General features: G+C 39.8%; 1 protein-coding gene across 17 annotated transcripts in view; it reads right to left on the reverse strand.

Annotated features, from left to right (window-relative positions):
• The window catches only part of CTNND2 (catenin delta 2), a 717,568-nt gene that overhangs the window by 347,488 nt on the left and 352,941 nt on the right, over positions 1-17,139 (reverse strand). For all 17 annotated transcript variants that reach the window (XR_013544226.1, XR_012086701.2, XM_072998494.2 and 14 more), the window contains 2 exons: positions 9,188-9,222; positions 5,498-5,614 (listed from right to left, as the gene is read on the reverse strand). Coding sequence is in view for 14 of the 17 variants with exons in the window: in XM_072998494.2 (XP_072854595.2) it covers positions 5,498-5,614; positions 9,188-9,222 (152 nt within the window). In the remaining 3 variants the exon portion in view is untranslated. The remainder of the gene's footprint in view (positions 1-5,497; positions 5,615-9,187; positions 9,223-17,139) is intronic.

Here is a 17,139-nt window from a genome sequence, read left to right on the forward strand (position 1 = left end):
TCTAGACTCACAAAGAGAGTATAGCTTAATAAGAAGCTGATGGCATATATCAAGATCCAGATCTATAGAGCCTGTGTCTTGAGTACACTCCTGTACTGCAGTGAGTTCTGGACCCTTTGTGCACAGCAGGAGAGGAATCTGAACATGTTACATATGCATTGTCTCTGAAACATTTTTGGTATCACCTGGCAGGACAAACTTTGTCAAAAGTTCCAAATAGAGTAGCCCTAGAATGAGCTGGAATTTTTAGCACGTATACAATACTGAAACAGCAATGTCTATGTTGGCTCAGGCATGTCATGAGAATGGTTGATGGTCAAATTCCAAAAGATCTTCTGTATGAAGAATTAGTACAGGGAAAGTGCCCCAGAGGGAGACCACAGCTGTGATACAAAGATATCTGCAAATGGGATCTGAAGGCCTTAGGAATGGACCTCAACAGATGGGGAATCTTGACATCTGAGCATTCAGCCTGGAAGCAGGTGCTGCAGCATGGCCTCTCCCTTTTTGAAGAGACACTTGTCCAGCAGACCAAGGCAAAGAGGCAGTCCTAAAATCAGGGAGCTGGACAGAGGACAGATTGTATTTGCCTTCAGTGTGGAAGGGATTGTCACTCTCAAATTGGCCTCCTCAACCACACTACATGCTGTTTCAAATCCTCTATTCAGAGCACGTTACCATAGTCTCTCGAGACTGAAGGATGCCTGTAGCAAGCCAGTCTCAAGCCTCTACCAATCCAGGCCTCTAAGAGTGCTCGCTACCTCTCACCAAAACTGCTGCCACCAACCTATCCTTTAAAAATCAAAAGGACAAGTGTTTCTTTCAAAACATATAAAGTGTTTATTGATTACACAAAATAAAAGGAGTAAATCACAGGTATAAAATCAAGTTGTCAATCACTGTTTATAAGACACGAGCTCACACAGACTTTTCCCTCACTGACAGGCTCTTTCTCACTCTCTATCAATCTCTCTAATCACTCATCTTCCAAACTCAATCTGATCTCCACTCACACATCACACACACCTTATATAACCCAGCTCCTCCCACTTCTGCACCACCCTCCGTCCTCTCATTGGCTGAGGTTCCCCTGCCCAGCTGTGACGGACAGGTGACAGCAGAGCTGTATGCCACAATGCCTAATCTATTTTAATATTGTGAGCCACCTTAGATTCTCTTGAGAAAAAAGAGAGGTAGGTTATAAAGTTAAAATAAACAAACAAACAAATATTTTGTGGCTTTCTCAGAAATGGAGTTAATCTCACCACTAAATAAAAAACAGTCTATCCTTGCTTAGAGTCTGGCTGTAAAGATTGGCAAACTGGACTACTGAACAACAGAGAAAATCTACAAATAAGACAAACCCACACTCAGAGGGGGAGAAATTGTTAAAGTTTGATAGTTTGTATAAATAAAGTACTAAACAATTAAGGGAGTAAGAATTGTAATCCTGGAAATGTGAAATTTGATTATAACATGGAGGTCTGAACAATAATGAACTGCATGATAAGAGATTATTTCAGGACAAATAGATGTAACCTTGAAAATGGAAAAGAAGAGAGAAAAAAGTAACTTTCAAAGTATCAATGTACTGAATATCCATTGGATATCACTACAGAATGGTGGACAAAGTCCTATCTAGTTGCATGTTCTCTGCATAAATAGCAGAGTTTATGGGAAAGTCCATTAGGTTGCAGCTGTAGCAACTCTCATAAAGAATGCATGGTGTTTGCTTCTGAGGCAAACTCAATGAGAAAATGCATTGAGTCTGCTAGCCATAGGACAAAATGAAGATAAAGATAATATTATTTCTTCTTATCAGCAAACATTCACTTTTGTAGCAGAGTCTAGGAGATTTTTTTAGTCTTCTAGTACTAGAATCTGCTAGGTTAGGAGGAAAATATAAACAATAGATAGAGATATATAAACATCTGTGCCTAGAAAAGGACTGGTGTAACGTAAGCCTGATTTCAGCCAGCAAACTATCAGCCAGCAAGGAGTCAACAATGACAGCTGAGCCACAGCACAGCCAAGTCAAGCCAAACAGAGACACCAAGGGTAGAAAAAAATAAAGCAGCTGAAGAGACAGAGCAGCGCAAGGGCAACATACAGAAATCATGGATTTTCCTCCCTAGATTTAAACTGGCAGATGCTCAAATGAACATGTAGAAAATTTAGCATTTTTCACTTGTCTTTAAATATGCTAAGAGGCTAAAAGAATTTTTTCTACCCTTACTAATTGTAACTTTTTTTTAACAAGATATACTTTTTAAGCTTAAGATCTTGCATTTTTGTATTAAAATGAAAATTAAGTTTGTGTCTATAACTTTTTTATTTAAAAGCTTATAACTGTAATATATTTTTCTGACATAAATATTTGCCTACAACTTCATTTTTCATATATTTTAAAGAATATAATCTATAGGTTTTGAGTGTGTGTGTAAGAATGATATTTAGAGGTCACATATCTAACTTCTGAAAGGTTATATCTTTTCAAAGGAATGTGATGACTAAAGCTTGTAGAAGTAGACAGGCTAATGTTGCTTGGACTAATTTTTCTCTCTTTACTTCACCATGAGTGAAAAAAAAGATTTATTCTCATCCTCTGAAAAGAGATGGAACAAGTTAAAAGGTTGCAATCTTGGTAAACCAGACAGGAATGAGTAAATGAAGTCTACTTTGATACCCAGATTAATTTTAATATGACTGACATGATTATCTGGTTCACACTGGTATTTAACCCTTTCAGGGATAATTTTAGCCATAATGACCACTACAGACTCCAACTACCAAGGGGCATTTAAAAGTTCTATAGGGTTTTAAAGCTTTGTTCAAGTGTCTGCTATTGACCTTGATATGCCTTCTACTGGTCTCAAATTCCTATAAATAGACCAGACTTAACTTGCAATCTTTATTTTGCTGGGAAGTTCCAATTATAAAGTTCTCGCTCAGATATCCTTTCTGTAAGGAGCTCTGTACATGCTTATGAAGCCCAACATTATACTCAAATAAGTATCCTTCGTTGAGGTCCAGAACTTTCTTTATTGAGGTCCAGAATCTGGTAAATCTGTCTTAACTTTCCCTATAGTAGCTGGAACAGCAACTTCATGAGTCTACACTGCAGCCCCTCAGACACGAAATAATTGTTATCTTCATTGCCCACTTCTTGTTCATCCAAGGTAAAAGATGGTACTATTAGTCCTCTTCTGTACATATCTATTGCCTACATGAATGTCTACAAATTGGCTGTTGAGGTGGCTACTGTTACACGGCATAAAGGTGGAGTTCAAAGTAGGTAAATTGTACTCCACAGTCCACATGTGGCCCGCTGGGGTCCCTACTGCAGTCTCTGGCACCCCATATTTTGACTTTAATAGCACCTTCTTATTCATCATATTTTCAAGTGGCCCTAGATCTGTTTTATGCCCAAGGGCGATTTTTCAATACCAGAAGTGTTGAGCAATTACTTGCAGTTCTGAGAGAGGAAAAAAGCCCCCCCCCCACATCTTGAGGTGCAGCAAACATGTATAGACTACCGCCCTCTGGATGTTGCTCACCCTTGGCTTAGCCAGACTTGTATTTTGTTTGTTTTGCACACAGACACACTGCTTTCCTTCTCAACTCCATGTTTTTTCATCTTATTTTAATTATACTGGATACGATTGCCTCTTTGCACCTTCAAGGACTATATTAGTTGGAAAATTTATTGCCTATTCACTTGCCTTACAAGGTCAACGTTGTGATCATCATTAACTAGCTAAGGGTGTGACTACACAGGGAAGTTGATTTAGAGTTTTTTTATCCCAGGCTCCCACAGTTTCCACTGCTGAAATCACTGTTGTCATTCACTTATTTAATTTATATCCCACCCAGTTAGTGAATTCACACTATTCTGGGTGATGCACAAACAGGCAAAACTCAACAACCACCACCCACTTCATTCCCATAATAACATAGCAAATGATTTATTGTCCCTAAAAATTTCCATTGCAAAAGTTTACACTGCACATAAAATCATTGCAATTGTCATTTGGAACAAAATCTCCCACCCAACAGTGCCTCATTCCTCATCTCTTCACTTCTGCCCTTTAGGCATGCGCTACTTCCTTAAAAATGTGTGATACAGTGCTGAATTGACAATCTGTCAGCCTAGCATAGTTTCCCCCCATGTGTTTAAAAAAAGAGATAAGTGGATGTGAAAAGCTTATTTGTGAGAAGACAAAGATAAGCATGGAGGAAGAAAAAGGAGCTGAAGCTGAGCAAATGGCACAGGAGCCAAAACACTTTTGGGGAGGGGAGGGCATTGGAAAAAGCTACAGCAAAGAAGCAGGGGCCGCAACTGTCGCAAAGCCTTCCCTGTATGGATGCTCCAGCTCCTTCAAACAGCTCAATGCACAGACATCCCATTTTCCCTTTGCATTTGGATAAACAATCACAGATACCAGAAAACAGAGGAAAGCTGAATTTGAAGCAAAATCAATCTGCCAGTTGAACTATTCCTCATGGAAAGAATGACTGGGCTTTTCCATGCTTAGCTGTACATTATGTAGTAGCTGGTAAATATGGTAATTTCAACCATGTCAACTCTGACACAAACGGTGGGGTAAATTGCCAATGGAGTTGCATCCCAAGTTGAATTGACTTCATTACAGTTTATATACATTTCCATATGGATATGTGTTTAAGGTGACTGATTTTTCCCAGTTCTCTGTCTTCTTTCTCATCAAATACATCTTTCTGTATCTAGACCAGTGCTTGAAAAGGCTCCTTTTAAAGACTGCAGTTCCAAAATCACCCAGCCAGCATGTTCTTGGCAGAAGTGTTTAAAAATTACCTAGGCAGATAGGTAGACTAGCATGTGTCAGCAGGTTTAGTTTGACTGGTAGAGACTATCGTGATACATTTTAGGAAAACCCTCAAAAAGGAAGGGATCTGATAACATGGGGCATCTCTCCATCGATACTACAGTATATGGCAGTAGGAACACAACTGGAAATAATAAGCAATAACAGTTAAGTTGGACCAATGTATGCTATGTGCTGTACACAGACAGATTCATAAAGGGCAAGCTTTCTGATGGTCATTGGTTGTCCATTTAAAAAAGGGTCTCCCAAAATGTAGTGTGGTGTTTTGATACAGAAACAATGATAAGCATCTTGGTGAACAAAATGAATACTTATTCCTACACACTGGATAGCAAAATCTGTAAATACTGATTTTTTTAAACATCTCAATGCATTCCCCCTAAAGGCTACCTGCACTGTTTTATTTTTCTATTTTGAAAAGGTTTGAGAACACTTTGAAGATTGCTGTCCACATATATACACACATAGACAATTGGTCATTCAATATTGCCAACTTTTAGATATGAAAGATGAAATACGAACATTATAATAGCCTAGTATTCTTTCATCTTAAAAACACAAAGCATTGTGAGTAAGACTGGGTTTTAGTTAGGGTGAGAACACAAAGAAAGACAAATTTATTAGAAACGTACTTTCACTAGTTGAATAGTCCTGTGGATCAAGTATTCCTGACTCTTGCAGTGATCTAATACAAGAATCCACAAGTTCAAGACCAGTTGTCAGTTCATCTTCTATATCCTTCTGACCATCTGTAACAAAAGATTTCAAAAATTTTAAGTATAAAACAAAACACTCCCCTCAAAACAAAAAATGAAACAAGAGAACGATCAGATTATAGACACATTCATCCATACTGTATTTTTCCATGTATAAAATGACACTTTTTCATAAATCGTTAGAGGAAAAATTGAGGATTGTTTTATACATGGAAGGAGGCAGAGGCAGAGGCAAAGGAGCAGCTGCGCTTGGCCGCCTCTTGTGGCTGCCCATTGACTGCTGCCGCCACTGTCCAATTACCTCCTCCAGTGTGACTTGCCGGGGCTCACTCCAGCTTGTCCCCTGCCTGAAGGGAGCCTGCGAGTGGTGCTGGAGGAGGCAGCAGCACGAGGCAGAGATAGGCAAAGGAGGAGCCGCGCTTGGCCGCCTATCACTGCTGCCCATTGACTGCTGCCACCACCACTGGATCACCTCCTCCAGTGCCACTAGTGGGCTCCCTTCAGGCAGGGGACAAGGTGGTTAAATGAGCTGGAGGTAAGCCCTAGCAAGTTGCACTGGAGAAGGCAATCAGGCAGCGGAGGCAGTAGCAGCAGGAGGCGGAGGAGCACCGATGCTGGGCCACCCCTTGCAGCTGCCCATTGACTGCTCCTCAGCCTTGGGACAAAATTAGGGGGTCGTCGTATACATTGGGAGGTCATATACACAGACAAATATGGTATCTCCTCTCAGCAGTGGGAAGATGCCTTGCCTAATACTTCATGATGCTGCTCATCATGTTTAAATACTAGCATAATGTATTTATGGCTTTTTGTTTCATTGCTAGGTGGTGACAATTGCATCTATGAATATCACAGGTCAGTAGAACTACAAAAAGTTATTTTTGGATACAGCTTCAAAAATCACCCATTCAGCATGCCTATAGGTGCAGTTTTATGTGTTCCACATTCCACAAAAAATGATTTAGTCTTGTTACAGGGACTGCATGTTCAGAGTTAACACATTTGTTGAATCCTTAATTTATGGTTTGATTAATTGAAGGGATAAACCAAGAAATGGCCAAATAGCCATTTCTGGGTGACTGAAAAGGTGAACATTTTGGGCCACAATCAAAAGCAGCTGTGCATCTGGAAGTGCAAAACAGAACAAAAAACTCAAGGATCTTCAAAAGGGCTACAACAGATGACAACTGCAGCTTCAAATGATCTATTAAGGTATGATGACCATGAGAACACCCATGAGCATTAGCAGTAAGATTATGTAAACATATGCAACTACACAAATCTATCTGCACACAATAATTGTATAATATATACATAGTAAACTCAGTCTGGTGAGCCTAAGCTATCCATTCTCCATTAACAGGCTATTTATTCCCTTTTTTTTCCAATAAAGCCTGATCAGATGGCTTATTTGTAATTCATAGATTTAATATTTTTGCTGACAACACTTTCAGATGTGTTTAGAATAAAAACAGATTTCTGTGGCTGTATATTTTTTTATAAATTTTTAGGGATGTTCTCATAAATACTGTGAGGTACTAGTTCCCCTCTATTTGGCACTGGCTAGGCCTCATCTTGAGTACTGTGTCCAGTTCTGGATACCACATTTCAAGAAGGATGTTGACAAATTGGAACAAGTTCAGCAGAGGGCAACAAGGATGGATCAGGGGGCTGGAAACCAAGCCCTATGAGGAAAGACTTAAAGAATTGGTCATTGTGACGATCACCTCTTTTGAAGCACCTACTTTTTGTGCTCTCACAAAGGTTCCAGTCTTTGTTTCCCTCATTGCCACCAGTGGATTACCTCTATCCACAACATAACATTTGTCCAAACACTTGTAAATGCAAACAGATCTTATTTATTGAAGTACAGCAAAATTAATAATAATCACAGATGTTCTTCAGATGTTCATGGTACACAAGCAAATAATTCACAGGTCTCTCTATACATACTTTCTTCTTGCCATATAATTGATTACCACTTTATCTATTTATATTAACCAACTTAACTCTATTAATATCTATTCCTTCTCTCTCTGATTCTCTGACTCTGACTCTTACTGACTCACTCCTGAATGACTCTTGACTGTCTGACTCCTCCTCTCAGGCTCCACCTTTTAACCTCTCTCTCGGCTCTGCCCCTCCACCACATTAGCATAGACATGAATAGTACATGACTTTTGCCTAACAAAAGGGTGAACGCTACAGTCACGGTTAGCTGAGAAAAGAAGACTGAGGGGAAATATGACAGCACTTTTCAAATACTGTACCTGAAAGCCTGTCATACAGAGAAGGGGCAGGATCTCTTATCAATAATCCCAGAGTGCATAACACGCAACAATGGGCTCAAGTTACAGGAAGCCAGAATTCAGTTGAATATCAGGAAGAACTTTCGAATTGTTAGAGCAGTACGGGAATGGAATCAATTACCAACACAGGAGGCATTCAAGAGAAATTTAGACAACCACCTGGCAGATATCCTTTGAATTTATTTGTGCATTGAGCATGGGGTTGGACTCGATTATAGGTCCCTTCCAACTTCATTATTCTATGATTCTATGATTCTACTATTCTATGAATCATTGCACCTTAACAATTTTTTTTCTGTCTTGTGGCTGTTATTACCTTTTCAAAGATTCTTTTTGTTGCTTTTTCAGTTGGTGCCGGCAAACAATGTTGAAGAAGAAGACAGGAATGGATAGACTGGTGGGATTTCATATTGATCTCTACAGTAGCTAGATATTTTGTCAGTTTTCTTGCTAGGTGTCATGATCCCCATGTGGCCCCTGCTTATTTCACCAAACTAAGAGCTGATGCTATGTGTCTTTCAGCTGCCACCAGTTGATTACATCAACATTATCTATTGTTAATGATAGATGTCCAGGCCATATGTCATTTTAAAAGAACTAAATAGAAATTGTTTATTCTTACAGATGTAGATACTTCAAGCAATGTTGTTAACTCTTAACAAACATCCTCCTTCATCCACTCTCAACCACCTCTCCCACCCAAACTCCAAAACTCTCTAAACTCTCAATTTCCTCAACTAAAACTAAACTCCCCCTCCTCCTGCTGAGTCTCTTATAATCTCCTTACTCTGCCCTTCAGCATTCCCATTGGTCTATGGAGATAACATATGAATAGTCATGACCTTGGTGGATGCCACATTAGGTTTTACTAGATTATCAATAATCTTCATAGTTAAACTGACAATTCTTGTTTCCTTTGGTCTTCCTTTTCTTTTTCATCATTTGTTTAACAACTATTTCATATAGAAGGTTACTCTCATTATTATTCAACTATTTTCTTTAATCCAATTATGTCATGCTTTGATATATTATACATATAATTTGCGGAGAAAGGAAGCAATTGGTAACTTCTTTTTTATATTTGATGGTTCAAATAGAGGATTCTGTGAGCAACTGAAGAGTTTCAATGAAAACATATCCTGAATCTAGAACAGCAGTACCCAGTGCCAGGCCACATGATCCCGTGCTAACACTTAACACCACAAAATTTGGCCAGCCAGCAACTGAAGATGTATGCACAACTACTCATTCACACTGTGTACTTTTCTACAGAGAAATCTACCAAAATATATCTTACCTTGTGTTTGCCAGTGAAACTGTTCTTCAGTTGAACTGGAGGTAAAGAAACATACAAAATGCATATTAGAAAAAGGAAAAATGTTAGCAATTCTATTAAAAACTACTGAATTTGATTTAAAGTAATATGTCTTCACCACATCTGAAGCAGTTTTCTTTGTTGAAACCAATGAGAAAATAGATTGCTGTATTAACACTGGCTTAAAACCCAAGTTCCTTCTCTGTGCACAGAAGGGAGGTTAACTTTGGGTCATTCTCTTCCTCTACACCCCCTGAAACATATGCTATAACTTTCCCAACGGTTTCCCCATCTGTAGGAGCAATTTTCAGGCATTTGGGGGTTGCAGAAGAAAGAGGAAGGTGGGAAAGCCTTATCCTGTGAATGTGACAGACAACAGCGATATTTCGGTGACTGATAATACGGATTAGACAAACATTTAAGGAGTAGAATGCATTGGTCCCATCTTTTCTTTTGTCACTTTCCTAAAATGAAGAGTGGTGATTAGAAAAGAACCTTTATACTTATAGGAGGCTGTCATCTTCAGATCATTGTTCCTCACCACTGCCTCTGAGTGGGCTCCCGTTGGAGGCACCACTGGGAAGCTGGAGCGCCCATGGTACAGCTGTGCAGCTGGAAGGCTGAACCAGCACAAACTGCCAAACTGTGGTCTGTGCCATCTCTAGTTGTGAACATATTCAGAAACCCATGCCATACAGTATCTTTGTGATGGCTCTCTTTGGCACTTAGTGGGGTTTTTCATAAAATTTGGTTCCTTGAAAATGACTGAAATGAAGAGAAACAACACCTGAGGTGGATGCACCAAGCTGCAATTGGGATAAATTCAGGGCTATGCCTGGTGCCTAATGCTTCACTTGAAAACATGCCACCCTTCTGCTTTCCGTTTTTGTTTATATAGTATGCATGCATGGGGAGAGAAATTTTCATTGGGACAGCAGCCACACAGCATGGAGTAATTCAATCCTTCTCTCATCACTTCTGGGCCTGATCAGGTCTTTATTCTTCAGTACCATGCAAAAGTGAGGTCCAGTAAGGCTAACAGCAATACAAGAGAAGGCGTGTATTTTCAACTGGTTTGCAGCTGTACACCCAAGCACTAAGCTTCCACCTGTGCACTGTGTTCCCAATGAAAATTCTCTCATGTAGTATCTGCTACTGAACAAAAATTCCAGACATGTTTCCAGAAATTTGGCTCTCAGACACTGCTTGCCAGTGATGAGAATGGGGGCATGGTTGTAGTATTTGATGTTATACAAAGTGTTTATAGTTCTCTCTCTCTCTCTCTCTCTCTCTCTCACACACACACACACACACACACACACACACACACACAAGAAAAATGTATCTCCTGCATGTTGTTTAAACCTTTGCTAACTAATTAAAAAATTATGCTGAATCCCCTGAGTGTGATAACTTCACTGGTGGAGATAATTACTGCCATAACATGCGCATAAATATGTAATAAAATCAAGAAATAGTAATTACTTCAGCAGCAATAACAGGAAGTTCCTTTGAAATGTAACTTTTTAAGCTTTTAATCTTGGGATCAAGCCCTGGATAAACTTTAAAAAATGAAGGTTTAAAAACTAACCTCCAGCTAGAGTAGAACAGTCAACAGAGTTTTGTAGCCTCATGAATCCAGCTGTGAGTTTCCAGCTGACTGTCTTCAATCTATCCGAATAACTTCTCTGTAGGGCTTTTAACGGCCGTCACATAGGATATTTGTTCTGAAGTTTAATCCCCAGTTCCAATCCTCTCCTGGAATTTTGTTTTAGAGGGATTATCTATTTCTCCTTAGTAAAATTCACCTGACTGCTAAGGTCAGTGCCACCGGAAAGATTTCTCTATTTGTGTCCATATTGCCAAATACATAATCCGTTCCTCACAGGGCTAATAATACTGCAAATATTGCTCTATATTTCTGCTACAGTATGTTTGAGTGGAGCTAAATAATATGAAATCAGAAGAAAGAGGAATATGTACAAAAAAGCTGGTTTTGGAATTACACACTCTTGATTAACAACACACTGAAAACGAAAACCTGAATGCATGTAGCTCTACAGTACCAAATCTGTACAATGTAGTGGAATATAATATTGGAAACAAAGTGAAAGTATAACACTGGACATTTCGGGAACATTCCATATGCTGTGTACATTCTCAAACAGAAACAAAAACTAAAGCAAAGCAAAAAAACAAAACAAAATGCAACACTTGATTTAAAGTGGAAAGTAATGGTTAGAGTTACATTTCCACCAATAAGAAAATGTGACCACAGATTAGCTGCTTCTACACTAACTCAAAGCATAGATAAAATGATAGTCCCTTCTTGTAGTTTTTCTTCTACCCCTAAGTAAATAGTATAACTCCCTAGTAGACATGAGGGTGTTTGTATATGAATACCCCCACACAGCTGGATTTAATGAGTGTCCGGCCCCTAGGCCTGGAGAGTCCATTCGCACATCTGCCAGCAGCAGCCACCTCTGTCAGCCTTCCAACTGCTCCCGCAGCACTGCTCTCTTTCCACTCATCTTGCTACTCAGGTTAAAACTCCATTAATCCTCTTCATACCAATGCTCTCCCTTCTCTCCTAGCCCACCTCTTTTTCTTGATGGTTTCTCTTCCCCTGCACTCTAGTGCTCAGGCACTCAGACTTTTTAATCTCTACACCTTCCTCCTCACCTTTACCAGACAAAATGAAATCACAATAATAACATGCACTAATTAAATAATCCTGGAATAATTAACATTATGGTTTAATATACAGTAAATAGTACTGCAATGAAAACAAAAACTACATTTTATGCAGCGCTAAATGTTACCTTAGCTACATCCCTTAAAGAATGTCCCACTGACATGGTCTCTAGGGGTCTTTAGTTGCCATTACTGCTGCCTTTATAGCTGAAATTAATTAGGTCCCCACCTATGTAGGAGACAGCCAGATAGACTCTTTCAAGGATTAGAAATCCCTTAGTTCATCACTCCAGGCACGCTCCCTCTGATCTTTCATTCCTCTACTTAAACCCCCACCCTTCTTTTTTTTTTTAAAAAAAAAAACCTGGCCTTCCCTCCATACACTCTGGTGCTTCTTTAGCCTTTCCCTTTGCTTCCATCACTGTCCTCTTATATCCTATTTCGGAGTAGGTAGGTTCCAGATGTAATACCTAAGCCAGCAAGCTTCAAGGAAACAGCAACAATGTATTCATTATTTTATTCTATCCTCTACAATTATTACATTTACTGTATGTCCTGTTATCCTTCCAACGTGGTCAGTAGAGCATATAGGTTTCTCTTTATCCTCCAAATAACCCTGTGTAGCAGAACAGATTGAGAGACTATGATTGACCAAAGGCACTCCATGAGCTTCATGGTTGTGTACATATGAGAATCCAGGTCTTCCTAGTCCTGTTCCAATGCTTAAATTGAATACACCACATTCAGAGTGGCAAGGACACTTTGAAGATATGGTCAAAAGGCAACACACGTTTCAAACCAGTATCACCGTCCTAGTATGGAGCAGATAAGGGGAGTCCCAAGATATAGTTTAAGCAAGGTTCCCACTGAGCTGGGTGCACATGTACACGCACATGACTGTTTCCCTCCACACAGCTCTTTTCCTTCTCTGTGCAGTGATCCCATTAGGTTCCAGTCGCAACAGAACCCAGCGCACGGGGGGGGGGTGCGGAGTTGCACATGCATGCAGGGGCAAAGCCATGCCAGAGAGAGGCGGAGCCCTGCCCAGTGGGTCTGAAAATTAGAGAGTATATTGGGTCCAAACTATATTAGGTTTCAAAATGGCATAATTCAACCAGTCAGGTAAGGGTTAGCTTAGATACAGTCCATATTCAGGCATAAGCGAGGCATGTCTCAACAGGAATCAAGGAAACTAGAAAAGGACTGCCATGGAGTAGAATGAATAATAAAGGGTACTTCCAGCAACCTTCTTGATATCATATTAGATTTTTATAGCAGAGCTCCACCCTGGCCTCAGATGTGGTTAAAAATGTTAAAACATATTTCAGAGCCTAAAAGGTGTTAGTCCCAGAGGTACATGACATATTGAAAACAGATTATCTGAAATTTCTGCAGGCACTCATTGTTCACTGATCTCATAATAATATTTTGGTTGGACTTCCGGCTTGACGCCGCGACGAGACAGCAGCAGGAGGACAGAGCTCTGTCCCCTGGGCTGAATTCTGACCTGTTTGGGACACCCCAGGGTGTCGAAACCACCCCGAAGAGGTGGTGAACTGGGGGGGGGGAAGCCTGTTGATCATGGGGGGGATGGCGGACATCTCCGTTTGATCCAGGAAACTCCCTAATCAGCCAACGGGCAGAAACAAGCAGCTTGGAAGCTCACTTGCAAGTCATCGGCAGCCGGCTAAGAGAAACAACAATCAGCTATCTAGCATCAGTGTTACTATCGGGTGAGATATATTTTTACAACTAATTGCTTATGATTACCCCTGGAGAAGACAATTCCTATATACAGAAAAAAGAACCTGCTATCAATCTCAGCAATCATAAAGTGGCAGAAAATCTGGAGAGAGGGATAGCTGATGCAAAGAAAATAATTTAAAGATTAATGGGACATTAACTGCTTGTTCAAATACATTTAAAATATACTTCAAGAATATTATAATTTGGCGTTATAAATCTTAAGAAATTTTCTCATAAGTTATACTTGATAAATCTGGACTTTGTTTTGTCTGCTTGAAGTCTTTTGGCATAAAGCCCAGGACAGTGACCTTGAGTACTCTACTGCTGCTTAAAGCTTGGAAACCTGTTTATTTCTTTTTGATTTTTTAATGCCTGGCTGGATAAATTAACCCTAAAGTGGACTTTTTAAAAACTGTGCCTTGGAAATTAGTATATTGAGCCAAAGTGAACTATTTAGAACCACCTCCAGGGACTTGGAACCTCAGTTTTGGCTGATGCAGAACTGTGGGAACTAGGCTATCAGGATATGGACACAAACACTGAATTGGATTGTGATATTTGGGGCTTTTGAACCTCGGTCCAAGCCTATTTGTCCAAAGTAGATCTTCTGAAACTGGCCCGGGAGCTGGAAGTGTTTGTGTTTGACTAGCTGGCATAAACCTGAGGGAATTAGGCCATCAGGCCGTGGATACAACCATTGCATTCTACCCTGGTACTTTGGGGGTTTAAATTTGGTTCAGGCCTATTTAGCCAAAGCAGACTTTTTGAAATGACTCTGGAATATCTGTTTAGCTGGCATCAATTTTGCCAGGGATCAATTAGGACACAGATACAATCATTGATCTGGACTGGGAACAACAAAGAAGGAAATGAGAGTGTGCTGGATGATGTATGCCAATCAAAAGAGGAGCTGGAGGAAATTAATGGGGAAAACCTAAGAGAAACAACGTCAATCTTGGATCAGAGGAGAATACTAAGGGAAAACAAGGGGACAAAATCAGCAAAATTAACCAAAAAAAACAAAACACCAAAAGGTCTGGAAGATCTATTGAAGATAGACCAAGTGCATAAAGAGCTAGTGGGCATAAATCAGATGCACAAAATGGTTTCAGAGGGCATGAAAGATGGCAGAATGCTTAGAAACACAGAAACACAAAGTGAAAAAAGAGAAATGAGAGAGAGAATTACTTAGAAAGATGAAAAAGGGGAAAACAAGAAGGGGCCCCTTAATGTTGAAAAACATGTATATATTTAACATCAGGAATTGTAAAGGGGTATATCCTTTATATTAAAAAGGAGAATTAAATTGAAATAAGGGAGCCCTAATCAGGGTAAAGATGTAATATGGTGGGTTTTCATTTTAGGTAAACTAAACTAGATATAAAGCTGGGGCATGGATCTGGAACCACTTTCAATAACAATGTTATTAGAAGACCTTGAGAATATTGTACACTATGAGAGTAATATTATGATAGTAGTCATATTGTTTACTAAAATATGTACATGAATGGTCTGAATGTCTCAAAGATGTCTGGAATTTGGGGGGACAACCGGGAATACACTGAGATGTAAAAAACAAATAATTGTAAGCAAAGCATGTAACATGATGTTTGACAAGCACAAACCAATGTAGATAGATTGAAAAACTAATACAATGTTTAAAAATAATAATATTTTGGTTGAAAGTGTGCACTATTCTTTTAATGAATGAAACCCATTTTCTTGCATTTTGAGATTCCATCTTTCAGTCCCCAAAGCACACAATCTCATTCATGAAGAAAGTGAACAACAAGAACCATCAATGTGTCAGCAGTGGAGAAAGAGAGGGAAAAGAAAGAGAGGGGAAAAATGGGTAAACAATTCAAAAGATAGGGAGCTGCTATTGCAATTTAAGCTTCTTTCTTAAAGAACCAGGCATTGCATCTTATAAAGACTTCTTTAAAAATCTGCCCAGCATAGTACCGGTAATGTAGTGCTCACACTTTTTCCTAGGAAATTTCAGCATCAATGCTCCAAAGCAATCAAGTGTGCAAGACCCATTGGAAACGCACAGAAAACAAACGGAGCAGATCAGAAATGCACAGAGAACAAAGGGAGCAGGTTGGAAATGCAAAGAAAACAAAGGAAAAAGCAAGGGAACAATGCAGGACCCATCGGAAATGGGGGAAAAAACCCAAAAGCAACCAAACCCCCCAAGACCCATCGCAAATGGGGGAAAAAAGCCAACAAACAACCCCCCAACACCCATCGGACATGGGGAACCCCCCTAAAGCAACCAAATCCCCCAAGACCCATCAGAAATGGGTACTCCCCCTAAAAAAGCAACCAACCCCCCAAGACCCATTGGAAATGGGGAAAACAAACAAACAAACCTCCCAGACCCACCGGAAATGGGGAAAAACACTCCAAAAAGCAACAAAAAATCCCAAGACCCATTGGAAATGGGGGAAACCCAAAAAACAAACCCTCCAAGACCCATCACAGCACAGAAACCTAATCCCCCAGCTCAAAACCACGCTGCAAAAACACTCAAAACAGTTTTAAAAAGCAGAAAACAGCACCTTACCTTACAAGGCAGCCCGAAGCCTCCCTGCAAACACACACACACACACTCTAAGAAGCAGAAGGAGGCAGTCCCAAGCTGCCATCTCCAATGCACACTCTCTAACTGCTGGGCCGAAAGAGCTACAAAGAAACAGCCTCATCACTACCTACAGTTAGCAATTTGAATTTCCTGCCTTTTTCTGTTCGCAAGTGGAAGCTCCGGTCACAAGCAGTAGCAAAATTTTGCAGCTGGAGCTGGTCATAACTCAAAATGGTCGTAAGTAGGGATGTTCATAAGTCAATGCACCACTGTATTTAGAAGGGAATCTATGGTACAACAAGGAGTCAAGTCTTAAGAATCCGCAGATGAGATGCCATGTTTGTGAAATTACTGGTTTTTGAATTTCAGGAAACAAATTAGCAGCTTAACGTTGAGTTTAACATTTAAAAAAAAAATACTTTAAATGGCCCTTCTTGCATCCTCTAGTGTCCATTTTTTTTAAAAAAAAATAGATTAAAATGTAAAGGGAATGGGAGACTAATGGAGGGTGGGGGCTGGCCGCAAACATGGCAATGGTCCTCCCATATTCCCAGATATAGAATAGGATTTTCAGAACATTTTTTATAAAAAAATTAGAGGATATGGGGAAGCTGCTCCCGCTGCAAAAATGCCTTGGGGGTGAACATGTGGATTATGGACTGCATGTTGCCTACGCCTCCTCTACACTGACTGGTAACAGCTCTCTGGGGCTTCAGGCAGGAGTCTTTCCCAAAGTCACATGCAGAAGCAAGATTTTTTCCAAGGAAAAGCCTTTTCCCCACCACTGTATTTATATCAACATATAGTTACATTTCTATACAAACAATATTAACAATTGCAGAGTTGTGTGAGTAATTCCACAGAAGACAGAAAATAGGGATTTGCCCATGATACTGTTAATATAAATTTG

This window comes from Pogona vitticeps, chromosome 4 (assembly GCF_051106095.1).
Source record: "Pogona vitticeps strain Pit_001003342236 chromosome 4, PviZW2.1, whole genome shotgun sequence".
In the NCBI taxonomy this organism is placed as follows: Eukaryota; Metazoa; Chordata; class Lepidosauria; order Squamata; family Agamidae; genus Pogona; species Pogona vitticeps.